We start from the raw sequence: 24,107 nt of genomic DNA, 5'->3' as shown, positions 1-24,107 counted from the left end.
CTTATTTTAGAGGAAACAGGGTATTTTATATATATATATATATATATATATATATATATATATATATATATATATATATATATATATAGATAGATAGATAGATAGATAGATAGATAGATAGATAGATAGATAGATAGATAGATAGATAGATAGATAGATAGATAGATAGATAGATAAATAGATAGATAGATAGATAGAGATTAGTCCGTACAAAAAAAGTTCATGGTGAAAAAAAAAAAAAAAGTCCAAAGTGAAACAGGAATATTGCACCTTGAATCCACCAATGTGATCAAAAAGCACCGTCTCTCTATGTGCCATTAACTGATTACATGTCAAAGGATGGATAAAATTAACCCCTGCAGGTTAACAGCCTGGATGGACAAGCATCTCACTTCAGGTATAAAGTGCTGCGCAAACTATTGGCACTATATAAATCTTGTATAATAATAATAATCATAATAATCATCATCAGGCACTGCTGTGCGAGTGTGTCTGAGAATCAAGAGAGCCGAAGGAGTTACTGATTTGGAGGAGGTGACCATAAAAGCCAAGATACCGTGACATGTAGCCACCCTCTATGACAAAGTAGAAAATGACGAAACGCGCAGGGACCGTGGCTACGTGGAACTCGGTTGCTGTTGTGATTTCAGGAAGGAAGGGAGGTGATTCCACTGACAGTTGAAACCAGTGTGGAGGTGGTGAGACTGAGATGAGCTATTGCCTACCCTAAACCAACCCATTTAAATGCTCAGCACAAGAGGTTTTTAAATGTGAGTGGTATACGTTTTAACCACTTAAGGACCGCCGTATTGCCATTGTACGTCATAACAATGGCACAGGCAGGCACAAGCACGTAGATGTACGTGCCTGCCTTCCAGCGGGTGGGGGGTCGGATCGGACCCCCTCCCGCTGGATACGGCGGTCCGTTTCCCTCCAGGAGCGATCCGTGATGAGGGGATGGCCGTTGGTTTTTGGCCACCCCCTCTGGATCGCTCCTGACCAATGACGAACTTCCTCCCACTGTGTATTGTTTACACAGGTAGGAGGAAGTGATGTCATTCTCCTCGGGGCGGTCTTTTTGACCGGACTACGAGGAGAAGACTAAAAGTAAGTGCACCAAAACACTACACTGACACATAGGTACACAAACCCCCCCCCCCCCCCTCCGATCGCCCCCCGATCTCCCCCCCCAGTCACAGTGTCACTGATTGCATTGATCATTTCTTTACTGATCAATGCATTCAGTGTCAGTTGTAACAGTTAAAACTGTCAGGGCAGTTAGTGTTAGGTCCAGGGTAGCCCCCTATCACCCCCCAATAAAGAGTTAACCCTTTCATCCCCTTTTGCCAGTGTCACTAAGCGATCATTTTTCTGATCGCTGCATCAGTGTCGCTACTGTCGCTAGGTAGCTAGTTATTTTTTTAGGTTCACCGCCAGGTTTTTATATCGCTAGGTACCCCGATATACTACCCAATAATGATTTTAACCCCCTGATTGCCCCTAGTTAACCCTTTTCCCCCCTTTTGCCAGTGTCACTAAGCGATCATTTTTCTGATCGCTGCATCAGTGTCGCTACTGTCGCTAGGTATCTAGTTATATTTTTAGGTTCACCGCCAGGTATTTATAGCGCTAGGTACCCCGATATACTACCCAATAATGGTTTTAACCCCGATTGCCCCTAGTTAACCCTTTCACCCCCTTTTGCCACTGTCACTAAGCGATCATTTTTCTGATCGCTGCATTAGTGTCACTAGTGTCGTTAGGTAGCTAGTTATTTTTTTAGGTTCACCGCCAGGTTTTTATAGCGTTAGGTACCCCCATATACTACCCAATAATGGTTTTAACCCCCTGATTGCCCCTAGTTAACCCTTTCACCAGCGATCAGAGTATAAGTGTCACTGGTGACGCTGGTTAGCCAGTTAGTTATTTAGGTTCCCCGTCAGGTTTTTATATAGTGCCAGGGACCCCCATATACTACCTAATAAAAATTTTAACCCCCCAATTGCCCCTAGTTAACCCTTTCACCACTGATCACCGTATAAGTGTTACGGGTGACTCTGGTTAGTTTGCTTTTTATAGCATCGGGGCACCCACCATTTATTACCCAATAAAGGTTTAACCCCCTGATCACCCGGCGGGTGATATCAATTAGGTTTTAGGGTCAGGGTCTGCGTCGCCCCAGGCAGCGCTAGGTTAGTGCCAGTACCGCTAACACCCACACGCAAAGCATAAACCTCCTGTAGTGGTATAGAATCTGAACAGATCAATATCTGATCAGATCTATACTAGCGTCCCCAGCAGTTCAGGGTTCCAAAAAAACGCATTGTTAGTGGGATCAGCCCAGATACCTGCTAGCACCTGCGTTTTGCCCCTCTGCCCAGCCCACCCATGTGCAGTATCGATCAATCACTGTCACTTACAAAACACTAAACACATAACTGCAGCGATCGCAGAGTCAGGCCTGACCCCTGCGATCGCTAACAGTTTTTTTGGTAGCATTTTATATTTAAATCCGGAAGGCAGTGCTTGGTTTTTGGGGTCCCGTACGTGGCTAGGCTCCCAAAAAATCCCCCACATGTGGTATCCCCATACTCGGGAGAAGCAGCAGAATTTATTTTGGGGTGTAATTTGACTTATGCCCATAGCACGTGTAAGCAATATATCATTTAGTGACAACTTTGTGCAAAAAAAAAAAAAAGTTTGTAATATTCCCGCAACTTGTGGCAAAATATAAAATATTCCATGGACTCAACATGCCTCTCAGTAAATAGCTTGGGGTGTCTACTTTCCAAAATGGGGTCATTTTGGGGGGTTTTGTGCTATTTTGGCATTTTATGGCCTTCGAAACTGTGATGGGTAGTGAGGAGTCAAATCAAAAATTTGCATCCTTAGAAATCCTGAAGGTGGTGATTGGTTTTCGGGGTGCCGTGCGCGACTAGACTCCCAAAAAGTTCCACACATGTGGTATCCCCATACTCGGGAGAAGTAGCGGAATATATTTTGGGGTGCAATTCCACATATAACCATGGCATGTGTGAGCAATATATCATTTAGTGACAACTTTTTGTAAAATTTATTTTTTTTTTTTTTGTCATTATTCAATTCCTTAGGACAAAAAAAATAAATATTCAATGGGCTCAACATACCCATCAGCAATTTCCTTGGGGTGTCTACTTTCCAAAATGGGGTCATTTGGGGGGGGTTTGTACTGCCCTGCCATTTTAGCACCTCAAGAAATGAGTTAGGCAGTCATAAATTAAAAGCTGTGTAAATTCCAGAAAATGTACTCTAGTTTGTAGACGCTATAACTTTTGCGCAAACCAAAAAATATACGCTTATTGACATTTTTTTTACTAAAGACATGTGGCTGAATAAATTTTGCCCTCAATGTATGACTAAAATTTAGTTTATTTGATTTTTCTTATAACAAAAAGAAGAAAATATATTTTTTCTTCAAAATTTTCGCTCTTTTTCCATTTATATCGCAAAAATTAAAAATCGCAGAGGCAATCAAATACCATCAAAAGAAAGCTCTATTTGTGGGAAGAAAAGGATGCAAATTTCGTTTGGGTGCAATATTGCATGACCGCGCAATTACCAGTTAAAGCAGCGCAGTGCGTAATTGGAAAAAGACCTCTGGTCCTTAAGGTGTTTATTGGTCCGGGGCTGTAGTGGTTAAAATAACTTTTTAATGGGAGTAATGCACTATTGGAAGCCTCTTCTTTTTTTCTCACACATGCGATGAGATGAGAGGAGCAGATTGGGAGGTGATGCTACCAAGTGGAGATTGATTAAATACTCAAGTGTATCTGCCTTTTCATGGCAATTCGATCTGATGAGTATTTCCATAGATGGTGCTTTTTGATCACATTGGTGGTGGATTGAAAGTGCAATATTATTCCGGTGAATATGTGGGGGTTTGCACTACTGTTAAATTGATTATTGGCTTTGCACCATTAATGACACTTTTGGAATTTTTCATTTTTAAAGTAGTAGTTTTAAAGCAATAGTTTTGCCCCAAGTCTTTAGTGCAGTGACACACTCATTTTCTGCACAGTACTGGTTCAGGTTTACAGCTGAACACTCTTGTGACCTGAAAAGATACTTTAAAGTAACTTGTCAGGTCATAAGAGTGTGCAAAACGAATAATACTCTCTCTCTGCAACAGGAATACATATGAGAAGAAGCTGAGGTTCTAGCCTTCCCCTAATTAGCTAATAAAAATGACTTACCTGTAAATTCCTGATCTTTAAATACAGTACAGGATACAGACTGAACTCTTGGGATCTGGTACCTTCAGATGTTTGGACACATGCAAACTTTTGGAGAACATGTCCCCTGATTGCCCCTATAACCCTACCCCACTCTGAGTCCTCAGTTTTTTAGCAAGCAATATAACAGGAAAAGTATTAACACAAAAATAGAAGGGAGGGTGGCCTGTCCTGCACTATACTCCAATGTATGGAACAGGCAAGTCAAAATTAATTTTATCTTAGCTGTACAGTACAGGACACGGGCTGAATATTCATAGACTCTGGGATGTCCCACTATAAGGGTGGGCAACAAGGTAAACAAACTGTGCCAGCAGACCTAACAGGCCAGGACCTTGCAGCCAAATGTTGCCATCCGCAAATTGGTCATCAACATTCTAAAGAATGAAACCTGTCCTTTCAGAGTGCTTAGGCCCACACCCTGGTCAAGTCCTGTTGTAAGAGGGCCAAAATCTCGAGGCAAAATACGAGGCACAGAGTAATCTCTTGAAACTAAGGACCCGTGTTCAAACCGGGCAAAGGATTTCCAGGTACGAAAGTAGATCTTTCATCCTTTTGGAAGTGGCTTTTCTTGCTTTTAACAACATATGAATGACAAACTTTAAGACCCCTCAATCCCTTAGGACTTGGGTTCAACAGCCAAGACAGTGACTGAGAAGCAGGATAGGAGGGACATGTGACAGAGGGTCTGGTCTGTTGGGAAATGGTCAGGGGTCATCACCTAGCAGTCTGTTAGGGCTAGTTTGGTGCAATGACAATCGCTGTTTTTTATTTCTTGCTCTATTTTGTGTAACAGGCAAGGCACACTTTACTCAGGTCAAAATGCAAAGATTAGCCTGAATTGAGATCAGGGAATTATCAAAGCATCTGGCACCAATGCTAGAGGATTCTTGGTCCGGACCACAAATGGGGGTAAAATAATCATCGGTCAAGGTCAGTCTCCACTGTACAAGGCGCTGGCCTTGTTAGTTGCAGACTTCACAATCTAAGGAAAAGAATCTGGTTGGCCACACATCTCCACATTACAACAATTGAGGCAATATATCATAACAGCTAAAGTGTTTCATGCCAACATCAGCGCTTAATCATAGCTATGATTAAGCACAGATGATGACGTGTCAAAATAAAAGGTGGTTTTATCAGATGTGCGGCCAACCAGATTCTTTTCCTTTATGCAGAGAGGTAATTTGTTGTTCAATCTGGAAGCCAGGACCACCCCCAATCTGTGACATATTATTAGATTGAAGATGTTGGGATAAGGTGCCCATGTTTTCTGATTGAAACCTGGGGGGGTCCAGTGATGAAGATAGGGATGTTGATGTGGAGCTTGGCTTCCTCTGGGGAGGGACTGGAGCTCTCAATACCAGCCTGAAAGACTGGATTCTGTCATCAAATTCCAGTTATAGAACGACTTCTCCATTGTCAAGGTTGGGTTGGGGATCCAAGTTGCTAGGGAATTCCTTGCTTGGCTGGACAGGAGGATATTCCACATGCAGAGCCCACCAGGAAGTTGGCGCAGCACTGCGCAAATAACAGCCAGTGAGACATCGCCTGATCCTCTGCAGCCGCACATCGGGGCAATGTCTCACTGCATGTGATTAGCGCAGAGCTGCGCCAACTTCCTGTTGGGCTCTGCACGTGGAGTACGCGAACACGCCGGAGCTCATCCTTACTTAGGATATATTTAAAGTCTTTGCCAATTACTGCTAAGGAACATTATTATGAAATTGTTTGACAATTTTTAGATGCAGCTTTTCACAGACTGATGAACCTCTACTATGCCCATCTTTACTTCTGAAATATTTTGACTCTCTAAGATGCTCATTTTACACCCAATTATGTGACTGACCTGTAACCAATGAACCTAATTAGCCGCAAAATGTTCCTCCAGGTCTTCCTGGTTAGTACCACTTGACCAGCTTGTTTCAGCCATGTACCAACTTTGAGACCTGTTGCTGCCATCAATTTTGAAATAAAATTTTTTCCTTAAAATGGTACATTTTCTCAGTTTAAACATTTTATATGTTTTCTATTTTCTAGTGCAGTGGTCATCAACCCTGTCCTCAGGGCCCACTAACAGGCCAGGTTTGCAAGATAACTGAAACACATCACAGGTGATATAATTTGCTGCTCAGTGATTGCAGTATTCTAGTCTGCATCTCCCCAAGGTAATACATAAAACCTGGCCTGTTAGTGGGCCCTGAGGGCAGGGTTGATGACCACTGTTCTAGTGTGAATAAAATATGGGTTTATGAGATTTACAAATCATTGCATTTTATTATTATGTAGATTTTACAGAGCAACCAAACTTTTTTTGGAACTGAGGTTGTAAATGCAGCCCATTTGAAAAGGTTAAAATTGCATTCTGGGAGCTAGAATTTATTTTACTTATGTACACACAAATACACACAAAATGAATACAAGAAACATCAGTACAGTGTGCAGGTACCCTTAAAGAGGAATTGAAACTGAAAGCAGTGCCCAAAAAAGGCAGACAGAGAGCAGAGGACTAGTCATTAGTATCGTCTGTTGTCTCCTGCAGCGGATGATCCCCTCATTACTGATTTATCATGTCTTATTCTGCACTCTGTCTCTATAAGGAGGTGACAATGCTGACTGAGGAAGGACTTTGCCTCCTTATGTCAAAGCCTCCAGCAATGGGTACCGGGGATTACTATATACCGGAGAGTAACAATCCTGTTGTCATATTTACTATGTAACTTATCGTTTTTTCTTTTGTTTTTGATGTTTGTACATATTTTTGTAATATTCTCATGTCTTTTAACATGGTCACTATAGGATCGTAGGTTTTTATGTATATTTAATAAAATACATTTTTTATTTATACACATTTGTTTGTTGCCTATAAAGTCCCAATGAAGGGGAATTTCTCTTTTTCTCAATTGAAAACCAGGGATCTGGCATGGTGAACCCCTCCTTTTTGTCAAAGCCTCCAGCAAAGTAAACAGCGGGCAGTACAATACAGACATCTTAAAATTATATGCCAAATCCAGAGAGACTAGCAGGCGGGTGCCTGATATCGCAAGCTAAGGATATAAAGCTTTGGGGCTGTAGCCACACTGACATACCAAGGAAGAGCACTGCTATTTTTCAGGAGGAATCCAGGTTCAGGGTACTGCTTAGATACAAACATTTCTAGATGTTCCCTGTAACATGCAAATATAAAATTTTTGAGTTCAGGTCCACTTTAAACCATTCTGACCAGAATTAAGTCCTAAAGACACAAAACATTCTCTCAGAAAGCGGTTCATTTGTAGTTTTCACACAATGAGTTGGAAAAGCCACACCTTTACCTGTTTTACTTAAATTTATGTACATGTTATGCAAGACACCCCTTGAAATTTTCCACATTTTGTCATGTTACAACCAAAAACGTAATTGTGTATAATTGGGATTTTATGCGACAGACCAACACAAAGTGGCAGCAAAATGATAGCTTGCAGATATTTATTTGTAAAAAAAAGAAAAGAAAAGTGTGGCGTGCATTTGAATTCAAGCTGTAAGTTGTTTTAGGTATGTCTCTACCAGCTTTGCACATCTACAGAGTGACATGCTTGCCCATTCTTCTTTGCAAAATAGCTCAAGCTCTGTCAGACTGGATAGAGAGCATCTGAACAGCAATTTTCAAGTCTTGTAACAGATTCTCAGTTGGATTTAGGTCTGGACTTTGGCTGACCCATTCTAACATGAATATGCTTTGATCTAAACCAGTATACTGCAGCTCTGGCTGTATGTTATGGTTGTTGTCCTGCTGGAAGGTGAACCTCCGGCCCCAGTCTCAAGTCTTTTGCAGACTAACAGGTTTTCTGCTAAAATTGCCCTGTATTTGACTCCATCCAACTTCCCATCAACTCTGACCAGCTTCCCTGTCCCTGCTAAAGAAAGCATCCCCACAACAGGATACTTCTACCATCATGTTTCACGGTGGGGATAGTGTGTTCAGGGTGATGTGCAGTGTTAGTTTTCAGCCACGAATAGCGTTTTGCTTTTAGGCCAAAAAGTTCAATTTTGGTCTCATCTGACCAGAGAACCTTCTTCCAATGTTTGCTTCACACAAACGGGACTTCTTATGGCTTTTTTTCAACAATGGCTTTCTTCTTGCCACTCTTCCATAAAGGCCAGATTTCTGGAGTGCATGACTAATCGTGGTCCTATGGAGAGATTATACCACCTGAGCTGTGGATCTCTGCAGCTCCTCCAGCAGTTACCATGGGCTTCTTTGCCTGGCCTTTCAGTTTAGGTGGACGGCCATGTCTTGGTAGGTTTGCAGTTGTGCCATACTCTTTCCATTTTTGGATGATGGATTGAATAGTGCTCTAAGATGTTCAAATCTTGGAATTTTCTTTTATAACCTAATCCTGCTTTAAACTTCTCCACAACTTTATCCCTGAGCTGTCTAGTGTTCTTTGGCCTTCATGATGCGGTTTGTTCACTAAGGTTCTCTAACAAACCTCTGAAGGCTTCACACAACAGCTGTATTTATACTGAGATTAAATTACATACAGGTGGACTCTATTTCTAATTAAGTGACTTCTGAAGGCAATTGATTCCACTAGATTTTAGTTAGAGGTATCATAGTAAAGGAGGCTGAATACAAATATTATAATATATTATATATATAATAGATAGTTGCAAAAAAAAATGAAAACCATTTATAAAATTTTCCTTCCATGCCACAATTATGATTTTATGTGATGGACCCAATTATGGTCCATCACATAAAATCCCAATAAAATAAAATTAAGTTTTTGGTTGTAACATGACAAGGTGTGGAAAATTTCAAGGGGTATGAATACTTTTTCAAGCACTGCATGAGAATAGCAAACCCATCTGATGTTAAAAAAAAATGTCTGCTGGAAAAGGCCCTTAAACAAGTTTGTTGATACCATCTTGCAGCAGCTTCTTTAGAAATTTCATCTACCCATCTTTGTGCCTCAGAACAAAATCTTTAGTCCATGCAAGCAGGTTACATCTGTTCTGTATGTAATGCCAGCTGCAGCCATATCTCAGTTCTAGATTATGCAACAGATATCTTTATAGAAATAATAGGAAATGTGCTTAGGTGCTATATGTACTCTAAATCTACTTTTATAAACAGATGTCAACTATTTCAATGCATATTTGATTGAAAAAAAAAAGAAAAAAAAAAAAGGGCATTATTGGTATTGGTTGACTATATAATCAGTGCAGGTAACTAACTGCTTCAGTATTGGTACTTTCTCAGATTCAAAGAAAACACAAATGCCCCTGAAAGCCAAAGGGTTAAGTGTTAATGCTGGTAATATTAGAGTGCCTGCCCCAGGCAGAAGAACCTGATCGCATGGTAATGCCATTTGTCATAGAGGAGAGATCACAACTGCGCATTTCTAAAATTGATTTTGCTGGACAGAAAAAAAAAAAAAAAAAACCCCCACAGTAAATGCTCCTTGCTAAGGAAGATGAATAAAGTGTGGCACCAGGCAAAGCCCTGGGGAAGAGTGAAATGAGGTAAGCAGGATATTCACTTCAATGATGTATAGTATATTTCACACACAAAGAAAAAAAAAATGACGTGATGTGGGTCCTTTACACTGTAACCACTTCATACTCTATTAGACACCAATTTACACAGCAGATGGGAAATCCAGCAGCTCAAAGTACTCCACTAATATCAGTTCTGTTATCAATCCCTCCAAAGTACTAATCAAGTCGCAGGTTTTTAAAATATTGTTATTTAAAAGGGGTTAACTTTTTTTGCATACAGAACCCTGATGGGTTTTACTTTCTCTTTGTTTCCCTGCAAAGGTAAAGCATAATGGGCCTATGCCTTGCATAGTAGCCTATTATGTGTCACTTACCTGACACAGGAGCCAGCGATGTCACCGCTGCCCCCTCTTCCACGAAGCATCCATTTTCCTTCCGGATATCGCGGCTCTGACGCTGTGATTGTCCGGAGCCGCGATGAACTCGCTCCCGCGCATGTGCATGGGAGCTGCCACTAATGGCACAAACGCCGTTAGCAGCGGCACGCTCAGTGCGCCTGCGTGCCGCTGTCTACGGCATATGTGCCTTAGACAGCGGTGCCTGTCTTTTGCAAATAAACCGTGTAAGTTTAGGAGATATTTCTTGCACCTAAAGGTAAGCCTTAATCTTGGCTTACCTGTAGGTAAAAGTGGTCTGGGTTTACAACCACTTTATAGCTCTTGTCAAGAGACAATCTGACCAAGGGAGGTGTGGATATCTGTAGTCCATTGCTAGGAGCCTAGTTTTCCTAATCTGCTATGGCGGGCAGACTGGGAAATAGGAGGGAGTAAGGTTTAGGGTTCCCAAGCCATCTGTGGGACTTTTTTAATCAATGTTTGAAATACAACTAAAATACAGCAACAAGGTGTTAACACAAGAAAAGCTGAAGACTGTAGGCAAATGGTTACATTGCTGACATTGCCAGGATATAGAAACTCATTAAAGCCCAACACCAGCCAAAACTTCTGGATTCAAGTCCATTGCTAACCAAAAAAATGTTTTATTTTATTTCTGCACGGCAGAAACCAGACGGCTTCTGGCGATCGGCCATGACCGAAAAAGGTCTGCTGATCGGCCCCAGATCAGTGTTCTCAGCAAATGGCTGAGAGTGCTACAGCACTGACGGAGTGTTCTGCGGGGGAGGGGGGAATTGGGATTCGTGGGCATCAGAACACAATAGAGCAGCAGGGGAGATCGCTGTACTAACGTCAGATAGTTTTCGTACAGCGGCTCCTCCTGAGCTGTGAGTTTATTTTTGTTCAGCCCTGCTAGGGGGAATGAGAAAAAAACTACTGGTGTGCACAAGGCTAGTGTTTAGAGCTTCTGCACTTAATGAGAAAAGGGTATTGCAACCCCTCACTATTCTTTTATGCAGTATCTATTGTATATCTCTGTTATTCCACTGACTGCCAACACCCAGCAAACTCCTTTGCAAGCTTTCCACACTCCAGATTCTTATATAAACAGAACCCAATAGAATTTTCATCCTCAAGTGTTTCTGAAGCCACTATCATGTCTTTTTTGTTGAGCAAAATATTGGTTTCCAGCATTCACACAAATTGGATGGATGGAGGAACCTCTCTGCTGGGACAATGTATTCTTATTGCGGTACCCGCAGCTGTCAGAATACACTGAGTAGAGTCCATAGGCCGATTTTCTGAAAGGTCCAATCAACAGTAGTTCATTCAATGAATTTGGTCAGTACCTGTTGAACCGACCAAATCTGAATCAGTTTATGGCCAACTTTAGTCTGAGATAATATCTTTATTGCCATGAAAGTGAAAGAGGTGGGAATATGTCCTGGAAAAAAAGATATGAGGAGCTGGGAGGTGGTACTATATAACTAGAAAGTTATACCTTGAACATTTTGGCTGCAGTAACCCTTTCACAATAAATTATACAGTAAGGTGAAAAAGGATTTGATCCCCTGCTGATTTTGAATGTTTGCCCACTGACAAAGAAATGATCAGTCTATAAGCCTGGAGCTGAAGGTTCAAGTTAACAAACATCAGACTTGAAGAGGATCTGCAAAGAGGAATGTGACAAAATCCCTCCTGAGACGTGTGCAAACCTGGTGGCCAACTACAGGAAATGTCTGACCTCTATGATTGTCAACAATGGTGTTGCTACCAAGTACTAGGCCATGTTTTGTGGTCAAATACTTACTTCACTCATTAAAATACAAATCAATTTATAACTTTTTTTCTAAATGCTTTTTCTGGATTTTTTTGTTGTTCTTTCTCTCACTGTTAAAATAAACCTACCATTAAAATTACAGACTGATCATTTCTTTGTCAGTAGGAAAACATACAAAATCAGCAGGGGATCAAATATTTTTTCCCCCCTCGCTGTATTTTAGTGCTCCCTAGCTGGGAAGATGTTCACAGACCCATTTAAATCCATCTCAGTGTTTCCCCCTCCAATTCACAACTGTTATGACACAGCTAGGGATAGGTTCCGTTGTAGGCAGTAAACGTGGAGGGATAGTTACCATTCTGTAGTTCTAGGTAAACTGCCAGCAGAATTGCCTCTGGTGGTATTTCTTTTGGATGAATCATAGAAGAAGCCTGAAAAAAAAAAAGTAAAAAAAAAAAATATGTAAAAAACAAACAGTGCAATCCAATAATAACTTATTAGGGTCAAAAGGTGCTCCCCAGATACAACTCCCAAATGTACAGCTGAAAGTTAATCATTGGTAAGACTCATCTCAAGGCATAATAGTACTGTTTTTAGCTCTAATTGCGGGCAACTCCCTCTAGGCTCAACACCATCCCATGATGTCTGTATTTCTACACAGCATTTAAACCTGCCTGGCAGGGACAAGGCATTGTCCCCATTAAACAGGCAGAAACAAAGAATGCTGTGGAGAGAATGATGCAGGAGGAAAAAAACACCAGAGTATGAATTATGCTGCACTGCCTGCATTAAAAATTTACATAACTGAGGCGACATTACAGTGATAGAGAACATGTTACCTACTGAGTGCAGTTTCCTTTAAGGCAGTATTGTTGCCAAGGTGACACACTAACATTAAAGTGTTACTAAACCCACAACAGTAAAATCAGTCTGTATATACAGTAAAACATGTTCGATATACTAAGGGGTTAATCCTCTGCTTTGTGTAAAAAGGCAGTTTGATCCAGTCTTCTCTGATCCTCCCATTCTTCCACTATCCCCCAAACAATCTCCTGATAGAACAGAGGCTAGGGGACAAGCTGCACATGCTCAGTTTGGTGTGTATTGCTAGAGTTTTTTTATTTTCTTGGGAGAGTGCATGACATCAGCACAGGGTTAATCAGTAATGTCCAGACAGAGGGGGTCAGGGATCCTGCAGCCTTATAGGACAGTCAGAGCAGAAAGCTTTAACCAGACACTGGCGACTGGTTCCCGCTGCCGTCAAATTCTATTAAAGAGGAGAGAGAGGGAGTGGGGCCAAACCGTGGTTCTGTATCTGAATGGATACTGTGGCTAGACCAGGATGCCCCCATAGCAAGCTGCTTGCTGTGGGGGCACTCAACAGGAGAGAAGGGCCAGGAGTTCCAGCCAGGGACCCGAGAAGAGGAGGATCCAGGCTGCTCTGTGCAAAGTCACTACATAGAGCGGGTAAGTGTAACATGTTTGATATTTTAATAGGCTTAAAGTGATTGTAAGGTCTCTCTCTTTTCTCCCCTTTCTCCTCAGTTCCACAGCTAAAGAAATACTCAGAACCCACAAAGTGATGTATAGAATGCACAAAAAGAATCTAGGTTTTTAGTAGTAACCCAAGAGGACTTCACTACAGGACAGTCCACACCCTAGTTGTGCCACACTCCTACCTATATAGGGTCCAGGCTTTGCCTGTCAAGGTGAGCATATCACAGAATGGGTTGTCAGGGACTGGATTCCATCGGCATGGACCATGTATAGCACCCTGCGGTTGACTACACGCATTGAAACAAAGTGCCGAGGTGAGCGGCTATGCAGGATTCAGTGACCTAAGCAACAATACAGGTCATCCCTAGTGTGAGAACTGGGTACAGCTCCCAACATTTTACCAAGGTTGCACCGCTTCTATAGTGGTAATAAGAGACAGGGAAAAGTTGACTGAAGCATCCAAAGATAAAATAAATTACGCTAAGAATGATTCTCTGTAAGGGAGTAGAGGACAATCGCCCTAGAACACTAGCAAAAATCAGAGGATTCATAGAATGGGTTAGGGTTATATGGAAGGTAACCTGGGGCATGTCCTCAGCTTTGTCAGCATCCAATCACCTGAAGCTCAGCCTATAACCCAGGGTCTATGAATACGGTGCCTATGTCCTGCACTGTAGGAGTCAGATAGCACAGTAACATAGACCTATGGTTATTTGCAAAGTACAGTAGCCCAAGCAAAACCATAAAGTTAGATTATCTTTGCAACTCCAAAGACATGCTGGTAGGTTAATTGGCTTCTGTCTAAAATTGGCCCTAGTATATGAATGGGGACCTTGGATGCAATGTACATGGATAGGGACAATTGTAGACACTCACTCAGGTTGAACTGGATGGACTGGTGTCTTCATTCAACCTTAATAACTATGTAACTGTTATTATATGACATATTTAAGAAGCAATAGAAAACCAAAAAGTCCATTACCTGGTGGAGACATTTTCGTGCCTTATCGTATTCGCTACGTAAGCAGTAAGCACTTCCCAGATTGAAGAGCATCATTGTACGGGCTGAAGTGACTGAACTTGGGTAGCACTGAGGCATTGGCTTTCCTACTGAAATACAAATATCAGGATAGCAATGATATATACCAACATTATACACACACATATATATATATATATATATATACACACACACGTAATCTGATAATATTCAGACTAACACACATTTAGGCTCCATGCACCGTTTTTTTTCTGGTTCTAAAAGGTAAATAGTGTTATCCTGTGTGTCTATGCACAATACTTTAGGCTATTAACGTTTTGTTTTTTAAGCTTCAGCGTCTAGGAGCAGGAAAAATAGTTTTTGTAGAGTTCTTTGGAGTGTTTTACCAGCAGAAACACTGCTAAATGCTCCTACACCCTTCTAAAAGGGTTTTTCTTCAAATACGCCAATACACCAATGCTCCTAAAACGATACTACAAATAGCCATTATCGGCGTTTTTATATCCAGCACTTTGCTCTCCAAAGGGAAGAAAATCTCCAGGACAGGTGACCCCACTGGAAGATTTTTCCCTCACTTCTGGCTCCAACTCTAAGACTTAAGATTTCCCATCACTTTCTACGTTAGCCACTTTGGGCATCAGTACAAATAGAGGGGTGAATCTTCTTAGCGGGGACACAGGTAGCCATAAGAAAAAAAAGAATGACAGAGGGTCTAATCCTTCCCTACAGTATCTAAAACGAAAAACTGCTGCCTTGAACTAGCTGCCCATGGAAGCATTCTGGATGACGCTTAAAGCATTTCTCTACCAAAAAAACTTTAGTTTTCGATAAAGCGAGGAAGGTTGTCCCCAGCAAACCAAGTGAGGGGAAATCTCTCTGACATCAACACAGGTAGGTGTAAAAACGCATTTGTCAAGTAGGTAATGCTAAAAAATCCATTAGCTTTTTATTGTTGTACGTTTCACCAATTCAGATTTTCCTTTCACTTCTAGCCTAGCAAGATATTGTCCCCAGAACAGAGGAGAGAAATCATTCTAAATGATCCCTGAATATCAGTAGAACCTGATCTTGGTTCCAACCTTTTCCCATTCTATCCAAAAAATAAAAAAGGTAAGCAATGAAAGAGTTTATTAAAAAACAAATCAGTTGCCAGTAAGTGCTGGAGATTCACATATAATCATCGCAAATTGTGCTTACCAGATTCCATAGGCTCATTTTCTCCTTTATCATTTCCTGTTGCACAAGAAAATAATGAGAAATGGGTCAATTAATAGCAAAGAGAGATAATATAAATGATTTAGAACCAATCCAATGTTAGACTTAATTTTCTAACCTGCACTGGCAAAATTACAGCTTCAATTTAAATGACTTTTACAGACAATGCTTATATTCATTGCTTTAAAATTAACATTTCGATATCTGCCTGAATTTGATAACCCATAGCGAGTCAAAAACATATTGCTGAAGTAATATGAAACATCTACTTGAAGTTACCAATTGACCCTCTTTGGAAAAATGATTTAAGGCTGACTAAGTACTATAATAATAAAAAAAAAAAAAAAAAAAAAAAAAAAGGAAGAGGAAGGAATAATGCAGTTTTGTGATTCACATGCTGTAGAGCTGCCAAGGATATGATCCAGTAAAGCATGCTGGTTATACTCACTGTGGAACCTAAGGGGTTATTCCTGCGCATTGTGTAATAAGGGTGTGTGATACTGTCTTCTCTGGTCCTCCCCTTCTTCCACAGTCCCCAATCCATCTCCTAACAGTACAAAGCCTTGGGGGCACTCTGCACATGCTCAGTTTGGTGTGCTTTGCTAGAGTGTGCTTTTTTTTCTTTTGGAAGGGTGCATGTGATTGACACAGGGCCAATCAGCACTGTCAGACAGATGGTCAGGGGTCTTGCAGCCTCATAAGAGAATGAAAACTCCTACAATCTTTAACCAGTGCTCTGCTGGACACTGATAGAAGTCACAAGATTTCTATATACTGCTGATGAAAAAAGTTATTTAGCAGTTTATATTTACAAAAATAATTGAATTTCCCTGTTCTGTGGTAGACCACATATAGTGATTGCAGGGTCCTGGGTTCACTGACACTAGGTAAAAAAAAACTGATTTTAATGTGTGGTATATTAATAAATTGCCACTGACTTAGCACAGTCTTGTGCTTTCCTTTAAAGTATTAATCTTCTGGCAGAGGTGAAAATCAAGCACTTGGATGTGTCTGAAAGCACCTTCAGATATTTCTTAGATGGGAGCCCCAGAATTGTACAAAAATGTAGGGAGATCCTAAGATAGAGCTCTGGCAGAAATCAATTGCTAACTGATGTAACAATGTCTCCCGCCCGAAAAGAAAAGCTGCACAGTAGCATATAATGGTATTTTATTGCAAATTAATTGTGGACACCTAAAGCTGAACTCCAGGCAATTGTAAAATACACAAATGAATGTAGATCTGTATTCATGAATACATTATTAAATGTATTTTTAAAATACAAGCAGTGCTCTGAATATGACATAGTATCAGCTTCTTCCAATTCCCTGTGCAGCAAAGCTCTGACAAAAAGGAAAAAGAAGCCTACTAGTTGTACTGCGTTGTTCACATATCAACGAGGAACATGCTGATAGTAGGACACATAGGCCGAATGCTGGGCGGCATTGGCCGGTTCAATGGAAACCAGCTGACATTTGGCCTGTGTGTACTGCAGCTAATCCAGCTCCAAATTAGCATGTTCTGGCGGGGGCTGTCCCCCTGTCAGAACACAATGGCACAGCAGGAGAGATCGCTGTACTAATGTCAGATAGTAAGTACAGCAGCTCTTCCTGAGCAGTTCGATTTTTTTACCTGGCTGATCCTGCCCTGCTACACTCTCCCCCTGCAAACAGACCACAATAATCATGGCTGCCTGATATTGTGGTCTGTTTGCGTAATTCCGTTAGCCGCAGCTCTCTTGAGTTTGTGTCCTCCTCCCCCCTCCCTGCCCCCCGCTCCTCTCTATCGGCTATAAAATAATCTTATCCCCTCTGTACCTTAATGTGTGTCCTGGTTTAATGTAAAAACCTTGTATGAGCGCGTCTCCAGGCACTCAGCTGATTGTCGGATCTCAGTCGCTTTTCTCCCCCTCCTCCCTGCTGTCGTCAGCGGGACGGCTCGGCCCCGCCCACTGCAGCTGTGAGCCGGAGAGAGGAATCAGCTGTGCGCCCGGATTGAAGCTTATATCAGTACAGATCGCCGGATGTTTTACAGAACAAAGGCACAGGGACACATTTTATTATTAAGGTGCAGAGGGGAAAAGATGATTTTATAGAAGTGGGTTAACAACCACTTTAACTCCGGTTAGATGCTGCTGTGAGGTTTAGACCATCAGAAAATGGAATATATTCGTTTTGTTCTTGGGTTTAGATACATTTTATGGCGCCTACAGACAACATTCAACTAATTAGGCCATTTACAGTCAGCATAAAGAAAGTTTGTGTTTGTAGGCCTTATGGCTGAGCCTCCAGGTGATTTTCCATGCCAATCGTCATCCTGTTACCCAATCGCTTGCAATGCTTACCCTCTCTACAAACACTTCAAACCTGCGTGTTTCTATAACAATCATTCATAAAACTAATTTGACAGAGGTGTGTGTCAATGTAATAAAACCCCTGCTTGGGTGCATAGATTGTAATTCTCTATATATAAGTGGGCAGACGTATGCTGGCCATACATTATACTACTACACTATACAAAAAAAGAAACATTCGGCCGTGAGCGCAAATGATAGTGCCATCATGTAATGACCAATAAATTGTTCAGTGGACATAAATGAATGCATTTTTTGTTCTTTTTTTTTTACATATACCTAGTGCAGACAGTTTGGACGGAAAACGCATTAACCTTTTAATTTATCGTTCGTCAGAAAATTTTTAAACTCGTCATTCGTTTTTGCGGCTCAAAAATGTCAATGATTATCAATTCTGTGCCCATCAACTGTCTGAAAAACGAACAAACTGTCTAAGTGACCGAATTTCGGACGATTTTTAGTATAGTGTAGGGACAGCATTAGTTTGTGTCACTGATAACTGAAAGCATTAGAGTCTGCAGTAAGTGAATAAATCAGAAACCATGGGACCTTGTCAATTAGGGCTCCTTTCAATCACATGAGTTGTCATGCATGTCAATATATTTTACAGCACAAGCAAAATGCATGGACATAAGAAAATTATATTTGTCTGTTCTTGCCAATGCGTGACAAGGGAAAAAAAGTACTGCATTCTGCATTTTTGTTTGCTGATCAGCAGTCAACTCTTTAAAAACTCTTATCTGAATAAACTGTTAGGGCGCAGATTCATGTGAAGGGTAAACTTTTATGAAAGGGCCAGTTTACTTAAAGAGGGACTCCACCTAAAAAAAAAAAATATTAAAAGCCAGCAGCTATAAATACTACAGCTGCTGACTTTTAATAAATGGACACTCACCTGTCCCCGGTTCCAGCGATGCCGGCACCCGAGGCCGATCGATCGCTCGGCTCCTGCCGTCACCATTCTAGGTGAGGGAATCAGGAAGTGAAGCGAATCGGCTTCACTTCCCGGTTCCCTACTGCGCATGCGCGATTCACACAGCGCAATAGGAATTGTCCGCGCTGTCACTGGGACCCGTGTGTGTCCCAGCAGACAGCGCGGCAGGACAGGAAATGACAGACTCCCACAGGAGTCTATGCCCGGAAGTGGGTGTAAATACCTGTCTTTTCTTTTCGATCAGCGGAAGTTCCACTTTAGGGTGGAACCCCGCTTTAAGTTTTAAACATTGTAAAGTACACATTTTAGCGAAGAGCGTGCAAATGCCTTCTCTTATATTTTATTAGTCAGAAAAGCATCTTCTGAGCCCTTTTCCAATTTCGTTTTACTTTGTTACTGGGGCCTAGCTTTCCCTTAGTTGATGGCTAAGCGTCAAAGACTGCTATCCTGCTGCCAGGGACAGAGTGAGTAGTGGAATGGCAGTGGGTAAAGCTTACCCATGAAGTGAGGTTTCAGTAAGAAGATTAGAACAAAACTACATTTTTCTGAGAAATAAAGGTAATAGCAGGCATTTTGTAGTGGCCTCCCTTAAGTTGGCCATGCATTATACCATTTTATTAATCTTCAACTATGTAGTGCAAGGGCCAATCTGATTGCATACAGATAAAAAGTGTTTAGGTTTCGGTAAATCTATGGTCAACCAAAAGCATAGGAAAGTTTGAGCTGTGGATGGAATGTGCAAACACCACCCAGCTCAACAATCAGTCGATTAAAAAATCCACTGAACCTGGTGGAAAATATTGGATGGCCAGTGGCAGCATCCTATCAGATGCAGCCACTGTTCATCAGCTCCTCTGCATTTAGGCAGCTGTGGGTGCAAATAGCTCTATTATATTGTAAAATCTTATGAGCTGGGCCCTCCTAACCCTCTTGAATTCTAACTGTACTGCCTCCCTTTCTATTATAAAGTGCTGTACAAACTGTTAATAATAATAATAAAGGATTTATATATTGCTATTGAACACAATAGCAGCACAGTGGCCAAGTGGTTTGAACTTCCACCTAGCAGCACTGAGGTCGTTGGTTTGAATCCCAACCATGCTACTACCTACCTGGAGTTTGCATGTTCTCGCTGTGCCTGCATGGGTTTCCTCTGGGTACTCTGGTTTCCTCCCACAGTTCAAAGACATATTAGTAGGTTATCTGACTTCTGTCCAAATTGGCCCCAATATGTGCGAATGGGAGTTAGGTACCTTACACTGTAAGCTCCTTGAAGGCAGGGAATGTATAATAAATATGTAACGTGCTGTGTAAACTGATGGCGCTATACAAGTACCTGTAATAAATAGTTGGCAGTGGAGAGTCCCCCACAATGTTTTATGACTAGCTGGACACTTTTACATCAAAACTTAATTGAATAGAAGTATTCTATGTTCAGTTTGTTTACCGTCAAAACAATCTTGGTATAACTTCAGATAAGCTAGTGCCTCCCTGAAAACAAAAGTTGGAAAGAACTTCGCCCCTCTTATGACACTGCTGGGACCCACCACAATTTGATCCGAATCAGCTGATCATAAAAAAGCTTCATTTCCTTATTTGCATACACATGGCAAGTCTGCATACTGGTTGCAGAGATTTTTAATCTCTTTAAGTATTGAAACCAAAATGAACACTTTCTGGAATAACAACTTCTTTGAATGACCTAAAGACCAACTGTCACAAGCAATGCTTCATTTCGTTGTATTGCCTGTCTTTATCAGGTCACATACAGCCAAGCTAAGACTTGGTAATTACCACTCCTTTCTGACCTATCATCCCAAATCCTGTTCATCTAGTAAATAATATGCATTAACCCTCTACGTATGAAACTGAGTCTCCTGTCATAATCTGTGTTCTTCAAGCCTAATGAGTGGAATCATGAGCAGAAGCATTTAAAGGTTATGCTACAAACGAATGAGTCACTGCATGCAGTATTCATGGACTGTACAGACATACTCTGCAAATAAATTATGAAGCATGGGGGCTGGAGATGTGTGCATGTGTATGAGTACATGTGTGCATTACCACTTCCATCAGAGAAGCAGATAAAAGCATGGCTTAGTCAAGTGTGGTTTCATTAACCTTGCTCCTGTTCATTTGATGAAACCCCAAGGGACACATCTGTGACATTCTCTGGGTTCAAATGAGTGATGGCATCCGAGATCCTGTCCAGGGAGATGAGTGCTTCTGCAGCATACAAATGGCCCAGAAACCTGCAGAAACAAAAGAAGAGCTTAAAGTGGACCGATTTTATATATATTATATACATATATATATATATATACACACACACACACACACACACCATGAATAGGGTACATCAGAATTGCCAAATCACAGTTTTTATGTAGCTGTTTTGCCATGGAAAAAACCCCAAAAAGGTTAAAATTATATTATATATATATATATATATATATATATATATACACATACATACATACATACATACATACATACACACACACACCATTATAGACGGTAAACTCTGTTTTACCCGATCAGACAGACTTTGTGTTGTAGAGATACCAGTTTGTGTAAAGTAAGACACAGTAAGGTGAAGTTTACACATTACAATGTGTTTTAGGCACGTTCAGGAAGCATTTGTAAATTGCTGTCTAAAACGTACAACTTAGTTCACCATTTTGCACCATGTTACCCCCACCCCTCATTCCCATAGGGGCTTTCGTTTTTTTTGTCCGAGTATAGGTTTGTCCCCAGCTTGTTTGAAGCCATTTACTGTTGACTGTCTCACTAACTCTGCTGGAAGCTTATTCCAAGCATCAACTACCCTTTCAGTAAAATAATACATTCTAAGATTAGTTTTGAATGTCCCTCCAGTCAGTTTGAGGTCATGTCCCCATGTTCTTGATTTCACATAAAAAAAAAAAAAAAAAAAAAAAAAAAAAAAACTGCCTTCCTGAACCTCATTCACTCCCTGGTGTATTTAACTAGTTGCTGACCGCCGGGCGTCCAATGACGGCCAGGCGGCGCACCTATTGTGGCGGGAGGCCGTCATATGACGGCCTCCCGTTTAAACAGGTAATGTGCGCGATCGTGTGCGCACCCCTGTTTCTTCGGTGGCGACGTGTCACGGAGACACCGCTCGTCACCGAAGGGGGTGAACAGCCATTGGTTATGGCTGTTTACCACGTTATCAGCCGTGATGAAGTCACGGCCAATCATAGATGGTCACACCCCGACTGTGCACGGCGCATGCGCGTGATCGTGAGCGCGCTGCGCGTGCACGTCAGTGGCGCCGTGTTCCCCGGGAACACCGCTCGTCACCGATGCTGGTAAACAGCCATTGGCCGGCTGTTTACCCACGTGATCGGCTGTGATCCTTTCACAGCCGATCACTAAAATGTAAACAAACTGCAGTACCGAGACGTTACCGGGTTCTCCTCCTCACACACCGATCGCGTGTGAGGAGGAGATTGCGGTAACATCTCCTTACCGCCTACAGTGTACACCAATCACACTGATTGCCCTCCCCCCAAATAAAGAGGGCCTGTCACCACCCCTCATAGTACCTGTCAATCACAGTCCATCAGAGTAACTGTCACAGCCCATCAGAGTACCTGTCAGCCCATCAGAGTACCCGAGTACCTGTCAGCCCATCAGAGTACCCGGGTACCTGTCACAGCCCATCAGAGTACCCGAGTACCTGTCACGGCCCATCAGAGTACCCGAGTACCTGTCACGGCCCATCAGAGTACCCGAGTACCTGTCACGGCATATCAGAGTACCCGAGTACCTGTCACGGCATATCAGAGTACCCGAGTACCTGTCACAGGCCATCAAAGTACCCGAGTACCTGTCACGGTTCATTAGAGTACCCGAGTACCTGTCACGGTTTATCCGAGTACCTGTCACAGCCCATCTGAGTGCCAGAGTACCTGTCCCAGTTCATCTGAGTACCCAAGTACCTATCACAGTTCATCTGAGTACCTTTCATAGTTCATCTGAGTACCCGAGTACCTTTCACAGTTCATCTGAGTACCTGTCACAGTCCATATGAGTACCTGTCACCGCCCTTCAGAGTACCCAAATACCAGTCACCAGGCCATCAGAGTACCCGAGTACCTGTCACCAGGCCATCAGAGTACCCGAGTACCTGTCACCAGGCCATCAGAGTACCCGAGTACCTGTCACCAGGCCATCAGAATACCCGAGTACCTGTCACCAGGCCATCAGAGTACCCAAGTACCTGCCACCAGGCCATCAGAGTACCAGAGTACCTATCTCCAGCCCATCAGAGTACCCGAGTACCTATTTGCAGCCCATGTCTCATAGAATATACGTTGGGGTGTTTGCTTTCCAAAATGGGGTCATTTTGTGGGTAATTTCACTGTCCTGGTGGTCCAGGACCTTCAAAAGTGTGATAGGTAGGAATGAAAGGAGAGGTGTCATTTATGCTCCTAGAATGCCTGAATGTACTACTTCAATGTTCCGCCTCTCTATGTGACCACGCTGTGTAAAAGTCCTACACATGTGGTATCGCCATACTCGGGAAGAGTAGCAGAATGTATTTTGGGGTGTCATTTTTGCTATATACATGCTATGTGTTAGAAATATCTTATAAATTGACAATTTTGTGTAAAAAAAAATGCGTTTTAATTTTTTTTCACATATTCCAAAAACTTCTGGAAAAAAATTAACCGTTCAAAAGACTCATTATGCCTCACAGATTATACGTTGGGGTGTTTGCTTTCCAAAATGAGGTCATTTTATGGGAAATTCCATTGTCCTGGTACTCCAGGGCCTTCAAAAATGTAATAGGTGGTTGAGAAATGAGATGCGTCATTTTTGCTCGTAGAACGTCTGAAGGTACTACTTCAATGTTGGTGCTCTGTATGTGGCCAGGCTGTGTAAAAGTCTCACACATGTGGTATCGCCGTACTCGGGAAGAGTAGCAGAATGTATTTTGGGGTGTAATTTGTTGTATGCATATGCTGTGTGTGAGAAATAACCTGATAATGACAATTTTGTGAAAAAAAAAATAATAATAAAAAATAAATCTTCATGTTGCAAAGAATTGTGGGAAAAAAATTACAACTTAAAAAAAAACTCACCATGCTACTTAATACCTTGGAATGTCTACTTTGTAAAAAGGGGTCAGTTGGGGGGTATTTGTACTTT

General features: G+C 41.7%; 1 protein-coding gene across 3 annotated transcripts in view; it reads right to left on the bottom strand.

The window, feature by feature from the left end:
• The window catches only part of CNOT10 (CCR4-NOT transcription complex subunit 10), a 192,788-nt gene that overhangs the window by 1,135 nt on the left and 167,546 nt on the right, over positions 1-24,107 (bottom strand). For all 3 annotated transcript variants that reach the window (XM_077491467.1, XM_077491468.1, XM_077491469.1), the window contains 4 exons: positions 21,051-21,181; positions 15,625-15,660; positions 14,410-14,537; positions 12,286-12,361 (listed from right to left, as the gene is read on the bottom strand). In XM_077491467.1, coding sequence (XP_077347593.1) covers positions 12,286-12,361; positions 14,410-14,537; positions 15,625-15,660; positions 21,051-21,181 — 371 coding nt within the window. The remainder of the gene's footprint in view (positions 1-12,285; positions 12,362-14,409; positions 14,538-15,624; positions 15,661-21,050; positions 21,182-24,107) is intronic.

The sequence above is a fragment of the Lithobates pipiens genome, unplaced genomic scaffold (genome assembly GCF_037356315.1).
Source record: "Lithobates pipiens isolate NorthernLeopardFrog02 unplaced genomic scaffold, aLitPip1_a1.2 Scaffold_19, whole genome shotgun sequence".
Taxonomy (NCBI): domain Eukaryota; kingdom Metazoa; phylum Chordata; class Amphibia; order Anura; family Ranidae; genus Lithobates; species Lithobates pipiens.
Note: the sequence above shows the minus strand (reverse complement) of the source record. Positions and strands in the feature narration are given on the sequence as shown.